Genomic DNA, 15,616 nt, shown 5'->3' on the forward strand with positions numbered 1-15,616 from the left:
GGTGGCAGATGGGGAAACTGAGGCCCAAGGAGGGGCGGGGAGCCCTTTGGACGGGGCGGGGCACTCCGCCCGGGGCAGGCAGGGGCCTTTATCTGCTGTCCTGCCCCTCCTCCTCCCCCAGCGGCATCCTCTCTCTAGCTTCTGGCGCTGCCCACTGTAACCCGACTCCGGCATTTGCGTTTGGGGCGCCCTCCCTGCGCCGGGGGCGGGAGCCCAGCGAGCGCAGAGCCCCGGCCCCGCGCGGCCCGAGTGCCACATCACTGCGCCGGCCGTCCAAGGTCCGCCGCCCCACCATGCCGCCCCCGCCGCCGCTGCTGCTCCTTACAGTCCTGGTCGTCGCCGCTGCCCGGCCGGGGTGCGAGTTTGAGCGGAACCCCGCCGGTAAGGCCGTCCCCTGCCCCCACCCTCCACCCTGCAACCTCCACCCTGCAACCTCCACCCTGCAACCTCTGGGGAGTGTGATCCGTCGCTTCCCAGGGGCCCGGGACCTTTCTTCCAGTAGGTCACGCGCCTATGGTCCTGGCGAGAACGTCTCCAAAGTGGGCAGTATGTGGCCTGGGACTGGTAGGGTGACCTCTCCCCTGGACGGGGACACCAGGGAGGCTCTCTACGGCATCCAGGCCGGGACCCCAGGCAGCAGAGGGTCACCACGCCTGGGCCGGGGGGTGAGATCTTTTTCCTGTCGGACACAGCAGCAGGGGCGCCCTGCAGGTGGGTTCGAGGGAGCAGGTGCCAGGACTTTGCAGGGTGAGAGGCCATCCAAGTTCCCCGGGTCTTTCCAGGAACGGGACAGTCTCTCTGGGCTGTGGCAAACTCTTGACCCCTCCCTCCCAGCTGGGGCTGTGATGTGGACAGCAAGTCTCCGGAAGTGGCCCTAAGGGCTGGGAGGGGGCGTGGGCCCCCTGGAGGGATCTGGGGCCCGGAGAGGGAAGGGACGCAGGGATCCTCTGGGAGGTCTGCCCGCACGACCTCACCCAAGGGGTGTGCAGCGGGGGTGGGGAGCAGGAAGGTAGAGGCTGGGGGCTGGATCCTGGGTTCCCGTCTGGCCTCACGGCCTCTCCAGGTGTGGGGGTGCATCTAGCCAACTGTGCTCGGGACTCTCATCAGAAGCAGACATCTGGGCTCCTGCGGGAGTGGGGCCGTGTGTGGGTTCAAGGGTGCAGGGTGTCAGGTTCTGAATCGCTTGTTCTCTGGGGTTTGTGGATACCTGAGAACTGCCTGAGCCCTGCGAGTGGATGTGCCAGGACCACGATACCCCACCCCAGTGCGCTGTGTCGACACTTTTCCTTTCCGTCCTGTTGATGCCTGGATTTTCCTCCCACCTCTGCTCCTCGCCTTACCTCTGGGCTCTTTTCTACCCGCTGCGTGTGTGCTCATGCAGGTGTGCAGGTGGGGTGCTGCTGGAGCTTGTGCCGTGTTGTGGGTGGGCCTCCCCTTGGCCCCTGAGAGCCCAGACAGTATCTAGAATCATAGGCTTGTTGGAGACCACAGCCCCCTCCTCCAGGAAGCTCTCCTGACCTGCCCTTTCCCAGGAAGAAATGCAGCCTCCTCCTCTGCACGCAGGCAGCACAGACCACCCTGTCCTCACCCAGCAGGATGCACAGACTGCCCTGTCCTCACCCAGCAGGATGCATGGGCTGGTCTCTGTCCCTGGCAGGTGCTGAGCACAGCCGTGGCATCGGCAAGTGTTTCTGGGAGAAATCACTCATCCCCCAGTCCAGTCTCCCCTCTTATGGACGAGTGTGGAAGTCAAGGACGTTTCTAGCCCACAGGCAGAAGTGGGCAGAGCCGGTCAGCTGCAGTGCAGGTCCCACACCCCGGGCTGCCATGTCCCTGTCTCGCCATCTGGGTCTTGCTCAGAGCAAGCCTGGTGCTCTCTCCTCTCTGCCTCACCCTTCCCTGGTGGAAGATTCCCTGTCCTCACTGGAGCCTGGGGACAGAGGTAATTTTCATGTCCTAGGGTCTGGGATTCAGATTCTGACTCCTCGACTCTGCTGTTGACCTGGGCAGATGGCCTGACCTCTCTGACCTCATTCAGGTCTCATCCCTGACCCAGGCACAGCCACTGGTCAGTTTAGGAGGGGGAGGACTGACGGGCTGTCACTCCCCTGTTGAAGAAATGCTGCCACCTCGTGGTTAAGAGGCTTAGAACTATTTCAAAAGCCGCTTTCAGACCAGTGCTGTCCAACAGAAACACAAAGCCATCCATGCACAGAATTTTATATTTTCTAGTAGCCACACTAATGAGGTAACAGAAACAGGTGAAACTGATTTTAATAACAAATTCTTTTTTTTTTTTTTTTTTTTTTTGAGATGGAGTTTCGCTCTGTCGCCCAGGCTGGAGTGCAGTTGCGCGATCTCAGCTCACTGCAAGCTCCACCTCCCGGGTTCACGCCATTCTCCTGGCTCAGCCTCCCGAGTAGCTGGGACTATAGGCATCTGCCACCATGCCCAACTAATTTTTTGTAGTTTTAGTAGAGACGGGGTTTCACCGTGTTGGCCAGGATGGTCTCGATCTCCTGACCTCGTGATCCACCCGCCTTGGCCTCCCAAAGTGCTGGGATTACAGGCGTGAGCCACCGCGCCTGGCCTATAACAGATTCTATTTAACCCAATATGTCCAAAATATTCCAGCATTTTGGCATTCATGTAAAAATTATTAATGAAACACACTGTTTTTAGTACTAAGTCTGAAATTTGGTGTGCATTTCACACATCGCATATATTGGTTTGATCTTGCCACATGTGAAGGGCTCAGTGGCCATGTGTGGCTCGTGGCTGCTGTACTGGAGACCATGGCTTGAGAGCCTTCTAGGGGCACAGGCTTTCACCCCACTGTGCGTTTGCAAGTCTGCAGGGGGATCCGGGGATGTCTGTGTCCCACGGTGGTTGGGGTGGGGAAGCAATGGTGAATAGTCTAACCAGCCACAGTCGTCCTGGCTTTGCTCTGTGGCTGCCAGGGCAGGTGCGGCCTGGGAGAGGCAGAGGGTGGGCTTTGGGTCAGCAGGCCCACCCCCGTGTGGTAAGGGGCAAAACCAGAGGCCTACGGAGGCCAAGCCAGCTGGCAAAGGCCCAGCCACATCATGGGAGTAGCTGTGTGGTCTTGGGGCAGTTGCAGCCCCTGAGGGCTCCTCCCAGACCATCCTGACTCTCTTGTGGCCACAGCAGCACCCACTGGGGCTTGCTGATTGTTGGGGGAAGAATTGTGTTTTCCAGAAAAGACATACTGATGATGTAATCCCTGGCACCTGTGAATGGGAGCGTACTTGGAAACAAGGCCTTTGTGGATGAAATCTGAGTCAGATGAGGCCACACCGGATTAGGGCAGGCCCTAAGCCAATAACTGGTATCCCTAGAAGAAGAGGGGCAGAGACAGACACAGGGACAAAGTTCACACATGACAGGGATTAGGGCAGGCCCTAAGCCAATAACTGGTATCCCTAGAAGAAGAGGGAGATTTGGGCAGAGACAGACACAGGGACAAAGTTCACACATGACAACAGAGGCAGGGACTGGAGTGCTGTGGCCACGAGCCAAGGAGTACCTGGGGCCACCAGGAGCCGGGAGGGCGGGAGAGTTCTTCCCTTAGAGCCTTGAGAGGGAGTGCGGCCCTGCAGACCTGCAGACTTTCAGCCTCCAGGGCTCTGAACTGTTGTTGCTTTTTTTTTTCAAGACAGAGTCTCTGTCTGTCACCCAGGCTGGAGAGCAGTGGTGTGATCATGGCTCACTGCAACCTCCACCTCCCAGGTTCAAGTGATTCTCCCACCTCAGGCTCCCGAGTAGCTGGGACTACAGGTGTGTGCCACCATGCCCGGCTAATTTTTGTATTTTTAGTAGAGACGGGGTTTCACCATGTTGGCCAGGCTGGTCTTGAACTCCTGACCTCGTGATCCACCCGCCTCGGCCTCCCAAAGTGCTGGGATTACAGGTGTGGGCCACTGCACCTGGCTGTTGTTGATTTAACCTAAGCATGGTGGGCGCTTTGCTAGGGCAGCCCTGGCAAACAAACCCACCCCTCTCTGTGCCTTGCACATGGCGGCCAGTGGAAGTGGGGGTGACCCAGCCAGCAGACACTCTTCCTGCCCCTTGGGAAACCCCGATGGGGCTGCACGGCTTGTTGGGGGGTCACAGGGGATAGTCCTGCTCCTGCCCACGATATGCCCCAAGCCTCTGTGTATTGAGCATTCACTGGGCACCTCACCCTCCTGTTGTATTAATCTTGATGGATCCTCCAACAGCCCTATGAGGTAGACGTGATCCTTATCCCAATCTACACATGAGGAAACTGAGGCACGGGCAGTGGTTCATCCTGGAGTCTTAGTGCCCTCATCTGTGAACAAGGGAGACTGGAAGCCACAGGAAGCCAGGAAGGATCGCCTGTCCAGTCCCTGTGTGATGGTCCAGTCACTTGTGTGGGCGCTTGGTGGCTTTGGAGGAGCAGGTGCAGGGATGGACACCTCACCTTGCAGCTCCCTGAGGCCAGCAGAGGCCCCAGGGTCAAGTCAAAGTTAGTTCTTCCAGTCGCTCATGTCTGCTGAGTGAATAAACAAAGTTCCAGGTTCACCCAGGCTCGCCAGCTCAGGGCCAGGCCACGCTCAGTGCCAGCCGGGCACCGTCAGAGCCTTGTGATGGGTACCCAGGGAGTGGAGCAGGGGTGCTGGGCTGAGATCACCTTGACCCTTGAGTTGACTGTGCTGTAGCATCTGCCTCGGTCCAAGCTCAGTGCAGGACGAGACCACGGGTCAGCTGAGTGCAAACCCTGCTGCCAGAGTGGCCTCACTGGTGGCCAGCTTTGCACACTGGTGCTCGCTCAGGGCCCTGCACAGGATGGGTGCTCACACAGGGCCCTGTGTGGATGCCAGCCTTTTATCTGCTCTTCCCAACATCACCCAGTTGTCTTTAGCCACACCGACAGGCGGGTGAGGGCACAGTATTTCAAGCAGAATCCCAGACCAGCTTTTTTTTCATTCCTTTTTTCCTAAAGTTCAAGCTGTCATGCCTCCTTTATGCTGCAGATTGGTGGAGTCTGGGGACGCTCTGTCTGGACCATGAAGGCCTGGGAGTCACGTGAGGGTGCCAGGGAGGGTGTCTGGACAGTCTCACGCCCACAGGCCCGTGACAGTCATCCAGGGGGACTCAAGCTCCTCTGTGCTCATCCCAGCGCGCGTTGTGGGCGTCCGCGGGCATGGACGGGCAGGTGGGCACACTGCAGCACCCCTCTTGGGTTAGGGCCACCCCACTCCCAGGTGCTTTAGGAAAACAGTGCCCTTGCCTGCTGCTCTCCCACACTCAGCACGGCAGGGCTCCTGCAGCTTGTCTCCGGGTTGTTCTGAAACCATCGCAGGAATGATGCACACTGTGGCTGATGGAGCCTCTTCCCCCCGGAAGATCATGTGCTGGGCTCGGATCATAGGTTGTCTCATCTCACAGTATTCCTACAAAATGATTATAATGAACCCATGTGAAATGGGGGAAATGGAGACACAAAAGAGCCGCTTGCCCGGGGCCCCCGGCTGTGATGTGGCGGTTGGCACCTGGGCCCGGTGGTCTGGGGCTGGGCATCTTCCCTGCCCTCCACAGCCCTTGTGGTTCATAGTCCATGTTCCCTGCCAGCTTGGACAGGGAGGGTCAGTGAGCCCAAGGGCAGCCGCGTCTTCCCCAGGGCCGCCCGCACACGCCTGTTCCATGCCCGGAGAGCGCTGTGTGGACCTCTTTTGTCATCTGTGATGAGAATGGAAATGGGAGCTGTCCTAGGAGTGCCTGGTGGAGGACTAGTGCCCTAAACGTCCCTATCCCACAAGAGCTTTGTGAGCTGAATGGTGTAGGGATCCAGGACTGTGGTTGCCCAGTCCCCAGTGGGGAAACCGAGTCCCAGGAGGTTCCCGAGGGTGGGAGCTGCTTGGCCACAGAGCAGCCCAGGTCTCTCTGACCTTTGGAGAGTTGCCATATGCTCAGCCAAGTTTTCACAGCCCCTAGATCCTAGGGTGAGCTCCGAAAAGCGGCCTGCACTCTCCTGGCCTCAAGGTTCTGTCCCAGGTTTTGGCTAGAGGTGAAGTCACAGCCAGGCAGGCAGGCCTTTTCCTCTGCTCCAGCCTGCTTGCCCCCTTCTCCCTGGCCCCCTGCACCCACTCCACACGTCCTGCCTGTGGGTCACGTCCCCTTCTCCGGGTTCCTGCTGCTCCCACTGCCCAGCCTGCCCCCTCTCTGGCCAGGTGGACTCCGGCATGGGCCCGTCCCAGCACTAGCCGGGTTTTAAATCTGATGCCGGCTTCCCCGCCTTGGATGCGTTCTCGCTGCCTGATGCACACAGAGCCTTGGGTCCCACTTCATACAAGGCCCTTAGCAGCCAGCATTGCTTAGGGTTGGCTGTGTTTGGCCTTCTCAGAGGCCTTACTGTTGGGTTCACATGTCTGGGCTTCAGAAAGGGCCCTCGAAACCCCACGATTGTGAGGATGGTTTTGTGTGTTGATCCTTTGTTCTTGGAAGAGGGCCCCTGATTCAGGAAATGGGGAGAGGCCACACCCTGGTGGTGTCCTTGGGGGCACGGAGCCTGCGTGGCTGACTCTGGGAGGGGCCCGGGTCTGGGTGCAGCAGTGCCTGCTGGTGAGGGCTCCGGGGGCTGACTATTAACACTTTTGGAATCTTCTGAGGACTCAGCGGCTTACGGTGGGAGGCTTGAGATTGGCCACAGTAGAGGTACTTGTGCCCCAGCACTCACAGATGCCACCTCAGGGCTCTTCTGTCCTGGACATCAGGCTTGTGGGCACCATGGCCCAGCCCCGGGCTTCGAGCCAGATGGATGCCACTGACGCCCGCTGCTGCCTGTCTGTCCTTAGGCAGGTCATGTGACCTCTCAGACGCAGCTTTAATGCCTGGGAAATGGGGGTGACTGTGGTGTCTGCCTCAGGGGCTGCTGTGAAGACTCCATGAGATGGAGCTGGCAGAGGGTGGCCCGGGCTGGTCCCTACCTGCACTCAGGGCCCTGGCCATGTGTTGCCCGGTGAGTGAAGGATGGCGAGGCAGGTCCCTAACAGTGCCATGTCTCTCTTTCCAGGTGAATGCCACAGGCCACCAGCTGCAGACAGCGGTACAGTACCGGGACCTCCCTGGCTTCTGTTCTGTAGGAGGGCTGCAGCACCCACACTGTCAGAGCACTTTAGGCAGCTGAATCCGTGATTTCAGAAGTGGGTAATGGATAACACAGCCCATTAATCAAACCAGAACCCCCTCGTAAACAGCCAGAGAAAAATTAGACACAACAAAAAAAGACCAGCCAGGAAAAGGTGCACCGGCTTCCCACCGGGCTATGCCCACCCCAGCCCCTGCAGAGATGTCCTCTCCATCCCTCTCCAGTCCCCACTGCAGTCACACGTCCTGCATTTGGGCCTTGTCCACATGCATTTCATGGTCACTGGCTCTGTGCCGGGCCCCTGCTGAGTCTGGGGTTTGGGTGAGTCACCTCCCCCGCCAGGCCCCGATTTCCTCCTTGTGACAGGAGGAGTGCTGAACGAATCTTGTGAGATGGTTTCAAAAGTGACGTGGGAGCCAACCAATGTGAAGTGCTCAGGTCAGGGCTGAGGACAGGGCTTTTTCCCTGAAAGGGGCAAACATTTCTTTGTCGCCTCCTGACGGATTTGGGCATCTGGTATATTCTAAGTGGAGGCTTTCAAAATATCAGAAAAAAAATTCTGGGTACCAAGTCAATGACATATGTAAAATGTCTATTTTATTTTATTTTTTATTTATTTATTTTTATTTTTAGAGATGGAGGTCTTGCTGTGTTACCCAGGCTGGTCTCAAACTCCTGGCCTCAAGTGATCCTCGCATCTCAGCCTCCCAAAGTGCTGGGATTACAGGCGTTAGCCACCTTGCCTGGCTGTAAAATGTGGTGAGCAGGGCAATGTGAGGCAGAAAGAATCCTGTCCTTTCTAGACTTTCACATGAGACGTGGCAAAATGTCATGACTTGTCCTATGCGATGCCACATCGGGAAAGTCCAGCTGAGGAAAAGAGGAGAAGGCCACCTGGGGGTGCGAGCGTGGAGCCAGCGGCTGCGGGGACACAGTCAGCTCCCGACGGGGCTGGAGGGCCCTGCTAGGCCGATGAGGGCCTTAGAGATGGGGCTTTTGGAGCTAAACAAACAGCTGTGATGAGGAAGCAGGAAGGTGCCCAGCAACAGTGAGGACCCTACCCTCTGCCTGGGCTTACGGCATCCCTGCGAGCTGCAGAGCAAAGATGAGCTGGCTGAGCCGCATCTGTCATTACCCACTTCTCATCCAAGTCCTGAGCCCCAACTGACCCATTAGGGTCCCCAAAGACACTAGACACCCAAAGCAGGATGTGTCTTTTGGGACGTCTTTGTGCTGCGGCTGTGGCTCCTGGGTGGTCTGTGCCTGTCCCTGCCTAATGCAGCATCAGCTGGCTGCCTTCACGGGCCCTTGTGTGGCACAGCTGCTTTGCAGATGGAGACGCTGAGGCTCAGGGCAGCCTGCTGCGGCTGGCTTGCTGGTGGGTAGTTGAATCTGGTTGGTCTTAGGCTCCTCCTCTGGTCTCTCACAGGCTCTGATTCCTGCACAGTAGCTGTTGTCCTGGTCCTCCCCTGCCAGACCGTGGGTGCCCCTCCCTGCAGGCCCTGGCCCTGCATGGGGTCCCCTACGTAAATGTCTGACGCGTGACGGTCAGGGCCACTGCGGGAGGGACTGACCTGCCAACCCTGCCTCCCCAGCCACCTGCATGGACCTGCAGCTCAGGACCTGCAGCGATGCCGCCTACAACCACACCACCTTCCCCAACCTGCTTCAGCACCGGTCGTGGGAGGTGGTGGAGGCCAGCTCCGAGTACATCCTGCTGAGCGTTCTACACCAGCTCCTGGAAGGCCAATGCAACCCGGACCTGCGGCTGCTGGGCTGTGCTGTGCTGGCCCCCCGGTGTGAGGGCGGCTGGGTGCGCAGACCCTGCCGGCACATCTGCGAGGGCCTGCGGGAGGTCTGCCAGCCCGCCTTCGACGCCATTGACATGGCCTGGCCCTACTTCCTCGACTGCCACCGCTACTTCACGAGAGAGGACGAGGGCTGCTACGACCCGCTGGAGAAGCTTCGGGGTAAGGGAAAGTGGCGGGGGCCTGTGTGGTCATGGGGTCCAGGTGGTCAAGGAGGACCAAGAGCCACACTGGAAGGAACTTGAGGGCTTTTCCGTCGACAGTGACGGTGCAGGCATTGGTAGAGGGCGGGGCTGCTCCCCGAGGCAGCATGTTCCCCACAAAAGGGTGCCAGGCAGGGTCGGGGGCTCAGTGCAGATGGAGGATCCTCTCGCTGCCCAGGGCCCCCCTAGCAGAACTCTCCAGCCCCTTAGAGGCAGGCTGGGGTGGAAGTGTGCTGAGTCCAAGTGGGGGCAGTGCCCCCGCCCAGGGTGCAGTGAGCAGGCCTCGTGTGGGGGAGCCTGGGCTCAGAGTGCAGGGCTGGCCCTGGGGGTCCAGTCCTCAGCCACAGACCCTCCAGAACTACAGTGCTTACCCCTGGTCAAGGGGGGGGTGGGACATTTACATCCCCCGGGAGGTCTGGCGGGCAAAGCTTCACGATTGCTCATCGCTGGGCCTGGAAGATCACACAGAGGGTTTGGCCTGGAGTGACTCCTCCAGGCAGGGTCTGCACCGCCCTGTGGGCTCAAGGAGGGAGAGGAGCTGTGGAGAAATGCTTTGGTGTCTCTTGCAGATAAAACGGTGGAGGGGGAGTGGGCAAGCCTGGGCCACCATGGGCCACGTGTCTCTGAGGTGCGCAAAGAGGTGCCAGAGGGCCACTTGGCAGCGGGGCTGGTTGGGGGCCCTGCATGGAGCCCCCTGTGTCTGTTGTCTCACGAGTCGGTGTCCACCAGAGACCCTGCATGATCTGCAGCAGCCCTGGCCCATTAGACCTTTCTGTGTAAAAGAAATGTTCTATTCTGTGCTGTCCAAGACAGTTACCACTGGCCGCATGTGGCCCCCAAGTCTTGGGATGTGGCTCTTGCCACTGAGGCCTGGATGTGGGCGTTTCATCGCATTTGAATGAGTCTGAACCTGTCTTTGAAGAGCCTAGGGCCAGTGTGTGCCACATTCAACTGTGCAGGGCAGTGTCCGCTCATGATTGGGTTCAGAGGATCTGACTGCGGGTGCCACACATGTGCTAGCTCACGCGAGTCTCAAGACAGCCTTGCTCCATGGAAGAGGAAGTGGAGCCTCGGGAAGGGTGACAGCAGTGGGGTCTTTAGCTGGAGTGGCCCAAGCCCGTCGCGGATGGAGGGATGGATTTGGCCATTTGTCAAACAGCTACCGAGCACCCACTGTACATGTGGCTTTGTGCTGGGACATTGAGGAGGGCAGGAGAAGGAAGGCAGACAAACACCTGGGCCGGGCTCCAGCAAGCCCTGGGTTCCGGGCTATGTCAGGTGCTCAGGGCTGAACCTGGCACGTCTTGCAGCCTCTGGCTCCCAATCTGAGAAGGGTGGACCCTGGGCTCCCATGCGATGCAGCGGTAGGGGGGGTACCCTTTGCCAGCAGGTGGGAGCCGTCTGTCTGCAGAGCTCAGTCCCTGTAGAGGCGGTGGAGCTGCCTGTGGGAGGCCAGGGAGGCGAGGAAGGAAGCCAAGCCCACAGCCCTGGGAAAGCCCAAGGAGTCGGTTGGAGATTATTTTGGGCATCTCTACCGCCAAATTGCCGGCTTCCTCTGCTAGTCTTTCCCCTGGAGAACCGTTTTGAGCAGAAGCAAAACCACAGGGCAAGGAGAAGCTTAGAGGAGCACATTAACTCTCTGTGGACCCAGGAACAGCCTGCGGGCACCTGCGTCCTGCTCCTGTGGGCCTGACTGCTGCAAAGCCCCTGGCGGGGTGGAGGGAGCTGAGCGTCACCGGGGTGGCCCTCAGGGCACCTCTGTTCTAGTGGATGACAGGATGGTGGGGAAGCTGGTGCGTATGTGGTGTAGAGACGTTCGTATTCTAGTTCCAGAACCCCTCCCTCTTCCCCAGCCCCCTTTTTTCTTCCTGCCCCAAGTCCTTCCCAGAGCCCCCCTTTCTGTTTCCTTCCTGGACAGGCACTCACTGTTGTACCGATGAGGTTGTAACAGAAACACTGGGAAGCCTCACAGCAGCCGGAGGGGGCACCACAAGGAGCCTTCCTGTTTCCACCATTAGCCAAGCAAATGAAGCAGAATACTGAACTGCCTGAGCGCCACTGTCATGGAAAACACACCCAGGAAAATCCCTTCTGCACACCCAGCAGGGGTTTGCCTTGGGGGGTCCAGGACCCCATATATCTCTTTTCCTTTCTGTTGTCCTGCTCCGTATTTTAGGAACTTCCCACAGTGGCCCCATAGTATGTTTATTCACAGTCACGTTAGGAACCATGGCGCTGTGCTGTGTACATACCTCAGGTGCCGTTTGGCTTAGATATCGTTGTAGGCACTGCAGAGGGAACTCTAATTAAAGATAGAGATGTCCAAGCATGGCTGTCGTGCAGAGGGGGACTAAGGGTGCTGTGTGTGGTCAGCGTTCCCAGGCAGTGGTAGGAAGCCTGGGGGCCTGACACTGACTGAGCCCCCCCACTGCTCCCCCAGGAGGCCTGGAGGCTGACGAGGCACTGCCCTCAGGGCTGCCGCCCACCTTCATCCGCTTCAGCCACCACTCCTACGCCCAGATGGTGCGTGTGCTGAGGCGGACAGCCTCCCGCTGCGCCCACGTGGCCAGGACCTACAGCATCGGGCGCAGCTTCGACGGCAGGGAGCTGCTGGTCATTGAGTTCTCCAGCCGCCCCGGCCAGCACGAGCTGAGTGAGTGCCCTTGGGAGGGCCTGGCCTGGCCCCGTTTCGGGAAAGGGCTTGGGCCGCTCCACCTTCGGGTGCACAAGTTGGTGGGGTGTTTGGGGTCCTGGGCACAGCTGGGGGCCTCAGGGAGCTGCTTGGTGCACGCCACGTCCCGCTGGGCATGTGCAACCACTATATGTATAAAGAAGAATTTTTCCAGATATCCATCTTACTTCAAAATTTAGGGTGGCAGACTAGGTTATTTCATAATAATGGAGACATTGATCTAGTGGCTGAAAAGACATAAAACAAACAAGAAATTTTATTTTATTTTTTTGAGACAGAGTTTTGCTCTTGTTGCCCAGGCTGGAGTGCAGTGGCATGATCTTGGCTCACTGCAACCTCTGCCTCCTGGGTTCAAGCAATTCTCCTGCCTCAGCCTCCCAAGTAGCCGGGACTCCAGGCATGGGCCACCACACCAGGCCAATTTTTGTATTTTTAGTAGAGACAGGGGTTTCACCATGTTGGCCAGGCTGGTCTCGAACTCCTGACCTCAAGTGATCCACCCAGCTTGGCCTCCCTACTCAAACAGAATCGATTATTTTAGAAGCAGCCTCCATTTGACCCTTGGTCATCACCAGTTACTGAAAAATGCACCTGCTCTTTGTTTATGGACTCAGGGCCTTTTCAGTGCTGGCAGCCTCAGCCAGTCTTCATCCTACTGGTCTGGGCAGCATGAACACCATGAGCCCAAAGGCTCTATCTCTTACCAGGGGCCAGAGGCCACCTGGCCACACCCTGGCCCCCAAGGCTCACTATGTTCCCTCTCCAACTGTAACATGCTCTGGGCAGGAGGCAGAGGCTCTCCCTACAGCACTGGAATTTGAGGGCAAGAGGTGCCCCTGTGCAGAAGGCCAAGGGAGGTAACCAGCGCAGAAAGCTCCCAGGTCATTTATATCCCGGGATGTGGCATCCGAGGAACACGGATGTTTCCTCTCATCCCTGGATGTCCCTGGGCCACACACAGCTGGGGAGGGAGACATCATTTTCCAGGGGAGCAAATGCGAGGCTTAGAGAGGAGGAGTGACTTGCCTGCAGTCACACAGCCAGTAAGGCCATGGGGCCTGGTCCACTCTTCTTCCTATAGTCCATTCATTTATCCATCCATCCATCCATCCATCATTTATGCATCCATCCATCCATCCATCCATTTATTCATTCAGCCATTACACATCCATCCATCATCCACCCATTCATTCATACATCCATGCATCCATCCACTCATCCATCCATCCATTTATTTACACACCCATCCATCCATCATCCATCCATCCATTCATGCATCAATTTATGCATTATTTCATCCAGCCATTATTCACTCATCCATCCATCATTGATTTATCCATCTATCCTTTCATCCATCATTGATATCTCTATCCATCCAGCCATCCATCCATCATCTATTCATCCATCAATCCAGCCAGCCATTATTCATCTATCCATCCATCCATCCATCCATCCATCATTGATATATCCATCCATCCATCCTTCCATCCATCCATCCATCACCCATCCATCCATTCACCCATCCATTCATCCACTCAAGGGCCAACCACCTTCCCAGCTAAGTACCAATGTGCACTTTGACTTATTACACAAACGTGAAGAGAGACCATCAGTTAAATTTGCATGAATCAATGATAACATATATTATTCATATTCTTGAGTTATGCTAACTAAGAATTCTGGCTAGGCATAAAAAACGAGCTTAACAAAAGTGATGACCTTGATGAGACCTCATTATATACAGAGATTCTTGAGTCAAAACAAGTATGAATTGGTCCCAGCCCATCTGGTCATCCTTGCTGAGTGGGGGGGCCTCATGCCTTTGGGGACCCCCGGCTTTGAGATGATGCCCCAAGTCTCTGTATTTGCCCCCAGTGGAGCCCGAGGTGAAGCTCATTGGCAACATTCACGGCAACGAGGTGGCGGGCCGGGAGATGCTCATCTACCTAGCCCAGTATCTGTGCTCTGAGTACCTGCTTGGTAACCCCCGCATCCAGCGCCTGCTCAACACCACCCGCATCCACCTGCTGCCCTCCATGAACCCTGACGGCTATGAGGTGGCAGCTGCCGAGGTGAGCGCCCAGATGCCTGGATCCTGTGGGCCACCACCCGAACCACCCCCTCATTCATCCATTTATGAGTAGTTTATCCTAGTGGTGCTTCGTTCCTGCCTCTCTAGGAGAGGAGCATTCAGCAGGTGTCGATACTGGCAAACCCCTGCTTCAGGGGCCGGGGAGAAGGAAGGCACTGAGAATTCTAGGTGAATTCAAAAGGTGATGCGTGTGATAGAGGAAAATGATGGAAAGGGAGTCGATGGTGCCCGTGTGTGTCAGCGGGGGGTCAGGGTAGCTCTCGGGGAGGTGGGCAACGAGCAGAGCAGGTGACTGTCGAGGGCGCCCCACTCAGGGGGAGCAGCCAGGGAAGGCCCCAAGGCTGTGGCATCAGCAAGGAGCCCCGGGGTGGAGAGGAGGCCAAGGGTCAGGCATGCCCCCAAGCTCATCACATAAAGCCTGGGGAAACCGCAGCCCCTGGCCTTGACCCTCAGCCCAGCGTGAGACCCATCTGGAAGGAGGAGGGTGGGGTGTGCTGACCCCACCCAGTCGGGGGTTGGCCATGTTTTCAGGGTGCCGGCTACAACGGGTGGACGAGCGGGAGGCAGAACGCGCAGAACCTGGATCTGAACCGAAATTTCCCGGACCTGACGTCCGAGTACTACCGGCTGGCGGAGACCCGCGGCGCACGCAGCGACCACATCCCCATCCCCCAGCACTACTGGTGGGGTAAGGTAGGAGCCGCCGCTGCCCATGCTGGTCTCCACCAAGGCATCCAGGGGTCCCTAGTTATTCCAGGCTCTCTGGAGTTGTCCTTCCCTGGGGACAGGAGAGCCTGGTGCTCCCTCCCTGCCTCAGTTACCTGTCTGTGAAATGGGAACACCTCCTTGCTGGGGTGTTGGTGAGATTCAGAGATTCACGTTGGAAACGCCTAGATCCCCACAGGGGGCCAGTAATGGGGGCCGAGTCCAGCTGGTGCGTTGATGTAGAGACCGTTAATAGTCTGCACCACTGGAGCCCAGAGGGCTGCTGAAGCCCAGGGCATGGCTGCGGGCCAGTGGGAAAGCCCAGCCCTGAGGGCGGCCTCGTCTGTCCTCGGCAGGTGGCCCCGGAGACGAAGGCAATCATGAAGTGGATGCAGACCATACCTTTTGTGCTCTCAGCCAGCCTTCATGGGGGCGACCTGGTGGTGTCCTACCCCTTCGACTTCTCCCAGCACCCCCAGGAGGAGAAGATGTTTTCTCCCACGCCCGATGAGAAGGTGAGAGGGCTGTCGGGTGTGTGCAGGGGAGGGAGAGGTGTGCGCGGTCCCCTTGGAGCTGGTGCCCCTCCAGTCCTGATCTCAGTGAAGGCAAAGCTCCTAGGAACCTCTACTCAGAGCGGGTCAGCACCACTTGCTCCAGGCCCAGCTCTGCAGGGAAGCCCCTTCCTCCTGGAAGTCTGTGGCCTCAGGGGCCGTCGCTCCCCTGATCTCCCCGAGGCTGGCTGCACTGTCTTTCACATGTCCCCGTCTGGGAGCTCCTGGGGTGGGGACCCTGGCTCAGCGCTGCTGTTCCTTTGAGCTCCGCCCCGCACCTGGCGGGGTCCCTAGTGCTTCCCACCGCAGAGGGGTGCGTTTCCGGGAGGCGCCGGCAGAGGGCAGTGCTGCAGCGCGCATGCTGCCCGCCCGTCCTGCTTCCCGGGGGTCGTGCTTGCTTCTCACGTGCTGGGCTCCTCCGGATGGGGAAGGAGTT

The 15,616-nt window shown here is 58.1% G+C and overlaps 1 protein-coding gene across 5 annotated transcripts in view; it reads left to right on the top strand.

The window, feature by feature from the left end:
* The first annotated feature begins 130 nt into the window (after positions 1-130).
* The window catches only part of CPZ (carboxypeptidase Z), a 28,539-nt gene continuing 13,053 nt past the window's right edge, over positions 131-15,616 (top strand). Inside the window, exons 1-7 of one of the 5 annotated variants that reach the window (XM_034951915.3) lie at positions 131-381; positions 7,055-7,087; positions 8,725-9,099; positions 11,581-11,793; positions 13,708-13,904; positions 14,456-14,617; positions 14,986-15,144. In XM_034951915.3, the coding sequence (XP_034807806.2) occupies positions 294-381; positions 7,055-7,087; positions 8,725-9,099; positions 11,581-11,793; positions 13,708-13,904; positions 14,456-14,617; positions 14,986-15,144 (1,227 nt within the window). In that variant the 5' untranslated portion in view covers positions 131-293. The other 4 variants (XM_034951917.3, XM_034951916.3, XM_063603719.1 and 1 more) reach the window with 4 other exon arrangements.

Source organism: Pan paniscus, chromosome 3 (assembly GCF_029289425.2).
Source record: "Pan paniscus chromosome 3, NHGRI_mPanPan1-v2.0_pri, whole genome shotgun sequence".
Lineage (NCBI taxonomy): Eukaryota > Metazoa > Chordata > Mammalia > Primates > Hominidae > Pan > Pan paniscus.